The 9,089-nt window shown below is 34.6% G+C and overlaps 3 protein-coding genes across 3 annotated transcripts in view; 2 read left to right on the forward strand and 1 right to left on the reverse strand.

Annotated features, from left to right (window-relative positions):
• Positions 1 to 434: 434 nt before the first annotated feature.
• LOC113046235 (uncharacterized) lies at positions 435 to 5,058 on the forward strand. Its single transcript, XM_026207179.1, has 6 exons — positions 435 to 727; positions 1,104 to 1,328; positions 1,651 to 1,804; positions 4,349 to 4,421; positions 4,561 to 4,942; positions 5,040 to 5,058. Exons 1-6 carry the CDS (start codon positions 555 to 557, stop codon positions 5,056 to 5,058), a joined length of 1,026 nt encoding a protein of 341 aa, XP_026062964.1. The 5' UTR covers positions 435 to 554.
• Positions 5,059 to 5,893: 835 nt separating this feature from the next.
• Positions 5,894 to 8,253, forward strand: LOC113046343 (G2/M phase-specific E3 ubiquitin-protein ligase-like). Its single transcript, XM_026207230.1, has 5 exons — positions 5,894 to 5,930; positions 6,084 to 6,265; positions 6,401 to 6,570; positions 6,890 to 7,104; positions 7,847 to 8,253. The coding sequence occupies exons 2-5, from the start codon at positions 6,086 to 6,088 to the stop codon at positions 8,077 to 8,079; spliced, it is 798 nt and encodes a 265-aa protein (XP_026063015.1). The 5' UTR covers positions 5,894 to 5,930; positions 6,084 to 6,085; the 3' UTR covers positions 8,080 to 8,253.
• Positions 8,254 to 8,908: 655 nt separating this feature from the next.
• LOC113046237 (uncharacterized) overlaps positions 8,909 to 9,089 on the reverse strand; it is a 1,590-nt gene continuing 1,409 nt past the window's right edge. The window contains exons 2-3 of the mRNA XM_026207180.1: positions 9,088 to 9,089; positions 8,909 to 8,974 (exon numbers count right to left, since the gene is read on the reverse strand). The exon at positions 9,088 to 9,089 is cut by the window's right edge and continues 353 nt beyond it. Coding sequence (XP_026062965.1) covers positions 8,909 to 8,974; positions 9,088 to 9,089 — 68 coding nt within the window. The remainder of the gene's footprint in view (positions 8,975 to 9,087) is intronic.

Here is a 9,089-nt window from a genome sequence, read left to right on the forward strand (position 1 = left end):
TTCTGAATATATAGAATGAAAAGTCTGAATATATAGAATGAAAGTCTGAATATATAAAACGAATTTCTGAATATATAGAATGAAAGTCTGAATATATAGAATGACAGTCTGAATATATAAAACGAATTTCTGAATATATAGAATGAAAGTCTGAATATATAGAATGACAGTCTGAATATATAAAACGAATTTCTGAATATATAGAATGAAAGTCTGAATATATAGAATGAAAGTCTGAATATATAAAACGAATTTCTGAATATATAGAATGAAAGTCTGAATATATAGAATGACAGTCTGAATATATAAAACGAATTTCTGAATATATAGAATGAAAGTCTGAATATATAAAACGAATGTCTGAAAATCTGATGTTATCAGCGCCATCTTGTGTTATTAATCTACTAATTTACACATTTTGAGCAATGAGCGAGTCCGCACGAAATTTAGTAGCAGCAATTTTAAGTAACGATCATCTAATTAACACCCTGGCGAATGCGTGTACGGGCCAAAATACTGGCAACCGTACTCAACATCGTTCTACTGATGAAGAAATGTATTCGCTATTTCACCGCGGAAGAGCGAATGCGGTGAACTTCACAGCCCAGGACGTTCCTGCTCATCAAGCAAACATTACAGAAAGAAACATGCCTTCTACCTCACAGGGACCACCCACAGCTATCTACAATCTTCGCCCGTTCACTCGAAAGGGCCCTAGACATAAGAGGTAAGAACACAATTAATTGGAAGTGATAAGAGTTTTTGTCATAGCAAAATTCAGAAATATCGGTGAAATGTGTTAAGTATGATTTCAGATGTAGACAACTGTACATCTTTAAATGTAATATACATTAATGAGGCTTAAGTAGTTAAACTTTGGAATTAGTAGTCTTTGGGTGTTTCACTGCTGTAGTAATGACATATGGTTGTGCACAAATGTTGTCTATAAACTAGAGAGAGAGAAAAATAATTCTTAATATCAACTACAGTTTACAATAAATTCATTTAACACAGCTTCCAATTTATAAACAGAAAAGATAACTTAATATAAAGTACATACATATTTAATTGAATTGAATATGTTGATTTTCTTTAATGTTAAGGTTTCAGGCACTAGGCAGTTTACGTCCGGTGGCTCAGTCTTTCACCAAAGAAGTTATTCTCCTGCCAGACCATACATCTACACATGTGCCAAGGCGTGCCAAGAAAGCTTGGCTTTTTGAAAATGGTCATATAAAATCTGCCTTAGAATTTGGCTGTGACTGGGACGCCGACAAAGTTATGCAGACTATAACATCAGCCTTCCAGCCAGTTGTGGAGGGATGCAGGTAAACGTTAGCTGTGTTTAATCACATTTATTACTTATTTTATATTTTTGCAGTAATACTAGTAATATAATGTGCTTTGATAAATATCCCTTGTTGTGATATGTAACAAAATTAACAAAATATTGGATTTTGTCAATACATTATGGTTGTAAATATCTAATTCTTTTAAATTTATATTAACTGACCAACTGATAAACTGAGAGTATAAAAATTTGAATGTGTAGACAAATGGTGTATTGTAACCATACCTTTCCATGTACTGTTGTATGGTTTTCTAGCTTCAAAATAAGTTTCATATACAGTGTGCTTTTTATTTCGTCAGATTACAAATCTTGATGTCGTGCCACAACAAATTAGTGGAGCCATCCCTGACTTCCAAACAGACTTTAGGTGGAGACCTTCTGAAAAAACTTTTTCATCAGAAGTCCATTTATGTCAGGCCTGACAAGGTCATTTTAAGTGAAGAGAAAGAATCTGTAAGTAGTGCAGAAGATTTATTTATTTATTTTAAATTACAGTATTGTCAAAATTCTTAGGCACCCTAGTATTTTCAGCCTCCAAAAATTGCTATAAGCCAGTTATTAATATATTTTGCTGTGGTGTGTATATAGGAAATATCAATTCATATTTCAAAACATTTCTTTTGACATTAAGTGTAATAATCAAATTAGACTTTTGTTTGCACAAGGACAACAGTTGGTCTGCACCACACAGAGATCTGAACTCACCATCATCAAGTGCATCTGTGATTACATGAATGAACTGAGACAGACTAAATCCAGAAGAACTGTGACAACACCTCGAAGATGCTTGAAGAAACTCACCTGCAAAACTACTTGCAAGTGTACCAAGGACTAAAGCTGTTGAAACACAAACTTTAATATGATTTAGTTAATAGTAGTTAATTGTTAAATTACATTTTTTCATTATTTTTGCAAGCATCCAAAATTTACAGCTTTTTTGTTAGATCTTTCTTCAAGCATATTTGAGATGTTGCCATAGTTCTTCTGGATTTAGTCTTCTGGTTTCTTCTTTTTCTCCAATCGCACATGGACTTGGTGATGTGAGATCACATCTCTTTGTGGTGCACCGGATGTTGTTAGACTCCTTGTGCATACATAATTCAATTCAATTCAATTCAAGTTTATTTGTATAGTGCTTTTTACAATCCAAATCGTTACAAAGCAACGTTACAGAAAATTATGTTTCTACAACATTTAGTAGTAGCTTATAAGTGGTGACTCTCAGTTTGTGCACGTATGAGAGGATTTGTAGAAAAATTACATAGACGTAGTCAGACAGATGATGAACATTATTAATATTATTAATAATTAAAGCTGCGGTAGGGAATTTTTGATGCTCTAGCGGCTAATAAACAGAACTGCTTGCGTCTTGCGGAAGAACATCGTAGCCGGAACTACTTCTCTCTGTTTATGTCTATGAAGAATCACAAAGGTACTGGGTTACTCCGCCGCGATACCCCCGAAGCAATCTAAAATAGAATATAAACACTTATTATAGGTGTACCCTAGTGTTTCAGGACAAGCTAAAAACACGGTTTGGAAAATGGATTCATGGTGTACTCGCTTATTATATACATTTTTCTACATTTTGAACACAAACAAAGTTACGGACCACAGCTCTGATTGGTTGTTTTTTACCGGGAGCGGATGACTTTCTGCAAATGGCAATAGGACCACTGGGAGGAGCCAAAGTTACTTGATTTTTTTTCACAGATTATCTGTCTCATATACTACTGTCAGGACATAATGACAGGTTTAACAAATATGTAAAAAATATATTTTTACAAAAGTTCCCTACTGCAGCTTTAATAATTATTATATGATGCAGTCACACTTGTAGCAATATTTGTTAGTTATGTTTGTTGATTCAGGGTTAGCATCATCTAAGGTCCTCTGAGGGTCAGCATCATCTCTTCTCAGGTGTTCTGGATCCAGACTGGAGCTTGTGTAAATCCTAGTTACCATGGGATGTAAATCCTGTGGCAAAACATAGAAACAAATAGAGACATCATTAGCATAGCTTCTGTTCCAACAAAGTAAAAGTAATTATTTTAACCTAAGCTAAAGAATAAAAATGTGCATTTGATCAGATGCAACTACACTCACAATTAAAGATACATTATTCGAATACTTGGCGAAAGAGATGCGTTTTTAATCTAGATTTAAACAGAGAGAGTGTGTCTGAACCCCGAACATTATCAGGAAGGCTATTCCAGAGTTTGGGAGCCAAATGTGAAAAAGCTCTGCCTCCTTTAGTGGACTTTGTTATCCTAGGAACTACCAAAAGTCCAGCTTTTGTGACCTTAGGGAGCGTGATGGGTTGTAGCGTGGTAGAAGGCTAGTTAGGTACGCAGGAGCTAAACCATTTAGGGCCTTGTAGGTAAGTAATGATCATTTGTAACTGATATGGAACTTAATAGGTAGCCAGGGCAGAGACTGTAAAATTGGGGTAATATGATCATATTTTCTTGACCTGGTAAGGACTCTAACTGCTGCATTTTGGACTACCTGTAGCTTGTTTATTGACAAAGGAGGACAACCACCTAGAAGTGCATTACAATAGTCCAGTCTAGAGGTCATAAATGCATGAACTAGATTTTCTGCATCAGAAACACATGCTTTACACATGTTTCGTAGCTTGGCAATGTTTCTAAGATGGAAGAATGCTGTTTTTGTAACATGGGAAATATGATTTTCAAAAGACAAGTTGCTGTCTAATATAACACCAAGAGACATAAATTACAATGGATTATTACAAGTAATGTCAAAAGAAACGTAAACAATACTTCCTATATAAAAATATGTGAAAATACTATATTTGACTTTTGCACAGTACTGTATATAACAGGGGACAATGGCAAAACTGTATTTTACTTTGGTACTAGTATGTTGTGACAATTAAAACAAATGTTTGCTTTGTTGTTAGCATAGTGTATTGGTTAGCATACATTTACTAAAATTATTATTATAAATGTATTTATTTGCTTCAATTGACAGTCATGTTCTGATGAAGACAGTAGCAACACAAACAAGAATGATTTCAAAGAAACATTGGATCCTGACAAATGTGGTAAATACTTTTTCATTTTTATTTTAAATCTACTACATAATGTAATGTTGAAGATATAAATGTGTTCTGTTGCTAACACTCTCATATAAGTGAAATCCTAATAAAAAATTAACCCAACTATTTTTCCTTGTTTTTACAGTCATTGGTAGTGTGCCTGATATTTCCAAAGAAGTTGTTTCAGCCATCTCCACTGTTGAAGTCCAGTGTCTCTCCAGTAATACCCCTTCCATCTCTGGTGGAGATGAAGTTATTTGGTGTATTGACACTAAAGATATTTGCACCAATGCACCACCCATCTCAGCTGACAACCTCACCATGTCTTCTGTTGCTGCTGCCATTACTATTGATGAGACTCCTACCTTGTCTAGTGGAACATCTGTCATCTCTAGTGGCTACACCAACATCTTTTCGATTGGTCCCACTATCAGTGGCACTGGACACACACCATGCTTCTCTGCTAGCAACACCTCTGAGGCATCCCATAGTCCCACCCAAACCAATGCACCCAGCACAACCTACAGGTACATGTTCTTTTTATACAGGATTGTCATGGTCAGGGTTTAACGTCAGTAGGCCTTGTTTACAATAACAATTAGTATTCTAACAATTTTGTTTTAGAATAGTCACTCAGCAGTAGACAATGTTATTATTACATCTAGGATGTTATTTGTCCTGTAGTAATGCAGCTATTTCTGTTAACATCATATATGTACTTAAACATTGTTCATTATAAAATATTGATATATTAATTTTTTTAGTACATACCTTGACCTATTTGAGAAAGAATACCTCTCTGATGACGCTGATCTCCAGGAAGCCATATCAAGGTCCTTAGAGTCCAGCACAAATGAGAGGTCAGTAGAAGATGTTATGTAGAAATGTTTAATTCTAATGTATCATAGCAATAGCTTAATTTTCTAGACTCATAGCAATAAACAGGCTACCACCTAAATGGTTCAGAAATATATTTATGTGTGCACAATGTTGTTTTTTTCTTTATCTCATATCAAATCTTTTCTGTGGTTATTGTTTCAGCAATATTTATAATATTGTTTTCATTTAATTGTTGTTTAAATCATGGTGTAAAAGTGTATAAAATATATAAAATAAAAATATATAATTTTTGTATGTTTCATATAATGGGCGAGTTACCATTGTCATTTTTGTATTATTTTATTGTTTATTATTGTTTCAGTGATTCAAGGATGACTTTAGAGAGAATAATGGAGCAGATTGGTTCGAGAGTAAATAATGACAGCATTGTACGGTTCAATATCATAAGAAGAAATGTGTGGGATGGAACATCCAGAGCAATGGGCAGATCCAATTTTTCACCCGAGAAGAAGGTGGATGTTAAGTTTACTGATGACTATGGAACATCTGAGGGTGCTGTGGACAATGGAGGACCTACTCGGGAGTTTTTCCGACTCTGTCTACATGAAATCAAGGACAAAATTGGCATTTTTGAAGGACCATCTAATGCTAAAGTCCTCACATGCAACTCCAAAGGTACACTACTTATAAATTCATATTGATGTCAAGTAAAGGATTTATTTTGGATTCCTAAATATGTTGTACCTGAAATGATTTAGTAGGAAATGTAAGAATCTTCAAATGTTGTACTTACAATGACAATGATGTTTTAATTTCATTTGATAATAGCGATGAAAGACAATGCATACTTCTATGCTGGCCAGATCATGGCAATGTCAATTGCCCATGGGGGGCAGAGTCCATGTTTCCTGTCTGAACTTATGTATGAGTGTCTTCAAAAGGGCCCTGACAATGTAAAGGTCAAAACTGAAGATATTACTGATGAAGAAACAAAGTCACAGTTGCAGTCGGTAGGCATATTTTACTTTAATTATATTGTATTTTGATAAATTATTATTTTTGCATGCACTCATTAACATTGACGTTACAGCTAATAGTTGTATATCTTCATTCAAACAATGTTTTTTTTTTGTATATATTTTTAGATCTTACAGGCCCAGACTGATTCACAACTACAAGATGCAGTTGAACAGGCTGCTAGCTTAATCAGTCTTGCTGGTCACAATGTACGCATAACACTGGAAAACAAACAGGAGACTGCTTTGGATCTGGCTCATTGGTATGTCCTTCAGCGGACCCGTGCACCATTTGAAAGGTATGTTTATATATGAACACATAATGTAATTGTACTTTGTCAGAAAAATTTAATATAGTTTAATGGCTGTAAAATAGCAGAAATACAAGAGATAGAAGAGGAAAGCATGTACAAAAAAAAGTTTTTGAGTTGCTAACAAAGTGTGCCTACAGTATAAGAAAATTTTATGATTGACCTCAACTTCCATTTTATAGTGCACCAGTACAGGTGGACATAATAATTCATTGTGGAACCTCATCTAATTAAAAATGAAAAATACTAGTGCTACATGTTTCAAATCACATAAACTACACATTACAGCGTGTTTCCTTTTTATTAGGTTCAGAGATGGCTTAACGTCTCTGGGTGTCCTAGATGCTCTCCAAAACTATCCTGTTCAGTCAAAGTGCCTTTTTGTGAAGGCTGAAAAGTCCTTAACCGCAAATGATGTGGAGAATCTCTTCCAAATCATTCATTCTGAAAGAGGGAGTAATGCATTTCAAGCAGAGTGCCGGACCCTGGCTTTCTGGCAAGACTATCTTCAGGATGCTGAAAGTAAGTTTAGTATTTCATACAGGTTTCAACGCAATCCGTTATTTTCAAAATTGTTTTTGGCTCCATCATAGTGGTACATGACAATGGTGGGAAAAATATATATTTATATTGCAATGTTTGAATTGGTGTTTATGTACTATAAATTCATTAATATAACATTTAAAGCTAATTTTGCCAAAAGTATTGGGTCATCCCCTTTCAATGAACAGGTATGACTTCTTTAGTAATATCCATGAGTGCAAATCTTAATATTAAAGTATAAAATGATATTGTAGGAAATTTTGTGCTTCTAATTTTATAGCAACAGTTTGGACAGGACCCTTTCTATTCTAACATGGCAATGCTTGTGTATAAGGCAAGGTTAAAAAAACACCACTGGTGTTTGGTGATGAGTTTTTGGCTCAAGGTCCACATTTAAAGTCACACCAGAGATGTTCAGCTGGGATTTGGAGTTAGCTTTATGCAGACCAGTCAAGTTCTTCCACACTGACTCAATCAATCATTTCTTTTTGAACCTTGCCTTATACACAGAGGCTTGGAGAAAGATTATTTGCTACAGTCTTCACCAACTCCTATCTTTTATTCTGCTAAATGGCTCTTTATACTCACCAGACTGTTGTTAGTGTTGCATGTGACATTATGAGCAACCCTTTCAAATATAACTACTCTTATAACAATTTTGCATTACTCCAGTGGTATCATTTAATATAGACATGTGGTACTCTTTTTTGTTGTTTTACAGTTGAAAACAATGTCTCTCTGGAGGATGTTCTTGTTTTCTTCACTGGATGTGACAGCATTCCAGCACTGGGTTTCTCTCCAAAGCCAAGACTTGAGTTCATTACCTGTTCCCGATTTCCAGTGGCCAATACTTGTGAAAATATTCTACGCATACCAGTTCATGCAGTGTACACTGCTTTCAGATCTGACATGGATTTTGCAATACGCAATTCACCAGGATTTGGAAGAGCGTGAGAGGTAATATTTTCAAGGCATGTAGAGCTTGAGTTATGTTAGATTGTTTATGCTATTGCTGTTATTTCACTTTGTTATTCATTGATACCAACATTCTGTATTTACTGTAACAACAAATGAAAAAACAATAAAAGAAATTGAAGTTCTTCATTACATTTTAAGATGTATTTCAAGCTATATGTTCCAATCTTCTAACCTGAACAGCCATGTTCCCCGGTTTCATTGTTATGACAGAATTGTTATTTCTTTATAGGCTGTGTATGGCTTTCTTTTAAATAAATGTTTTTCTGTTCTTACTTTTTGTGCACTGGCTTATATTTTTTTTGTGTGTCTACAGTGGTGAGACTTGTGCATCCAAGACCTTTTAATGTAACATTTATTCTCATTTTATATAATATACTGTAGTTACAAAATTACACTACACAAAACTACATAAAATGAATGTATTTAATAACTTAAAATACAGGTTTCACCTTGAACAACAGGGTTATGTTACAACGTTTACAAGGATGCATCATATAATATACACTATTTATATGGTAATAATGTTCAATGGTTCATTGTGAAAGAAAAGTGTATTTTGTTTTTAAATCATAATTTTACATGCTAATGCCTTTTTCTGTCACCACAATAACTTCAATGTGATAAACATTACCAAAATTACTTCGCAGACTAAGTATTTATTTCAAGCAAGTTACATGCTGCGACAAAAAGTTCTATTCCATGATTTCCATCGTCAGTCAAGGGATTTACTGTGATTAACTCAGGATGACACCGGCGATGATCATAAGGTCTTTGCACATGCGCAATATTGAGTGGTCCTTGATTTTCAGGAAGTTGGAGCATTCCAGCAGTCCAAAGTTGCAGTGGGGAGTGGCTTTCCATTGTCCTTAAACTATGGTGGTTCCACTGGCTTATAAACTCATCAACAGATCTGTTTATTCTTGGAAGGTAAACATGATGAAGGGCCGTAATGTGAAGTGGGTTGTTGCTATCTAAAATGCCAACAT

Source organism: Carassius auratus, chromosome 27 (assembly GCF_003368295.1).
Source record: "Carassius auratus strain Wakin chromosome 27, ASM336829v1, whole genome shotgun sequence".
Classification (NCBI taxonomy): Eukaryota; Metazoa; Chordata; class Actinopteri; order Cypriniformes; family Cyprinidae; genus Carassius; species Carassius auratus.

Coding starts and splice junctions, on each gene's coding strand:
- LOC113046343 (XM_026207230.1), top strand. CDS start 6,086: ATGAAAGACAATGCATACTTCTATGCTGGCCAGATCATGGCAATGTCA. Junction 6,266..6,400: donor CAAAGTCACAGTTGCAGTCG/GTAGGCATATTT, acceptor ATATATTTTTAG/ATCTTACAGGCCCAGACTGA. Junction 6,571..6,889: donor ACCCGTGCACCATTTGAAAG/GTATGTTTATAT, acceptor CCTTTTTATTAG/GTTCAGAGATGGCTTAACGT.
- LOC113046235 (XM_026207179.1), top strand. CDS start 555: ATGTATTCGCTATTTCACCGCGGAAGAGCGAATGCGGTGAACTTCACA. Junction 1,329..1,650: donor CCAGTTGTGGAGGGATGCAG/GTAAACGTTAGC, acceptor TTATTTCGTCAG/ATTACAAATCTTGATGTCGT. Junction 4,422..4,560: donor ATTGGATCCTGACAAATGTG/GTAAATACTTTT, acceptor TTGTTTTTACAG/TCATTGGTAGTGTGCCTGAT.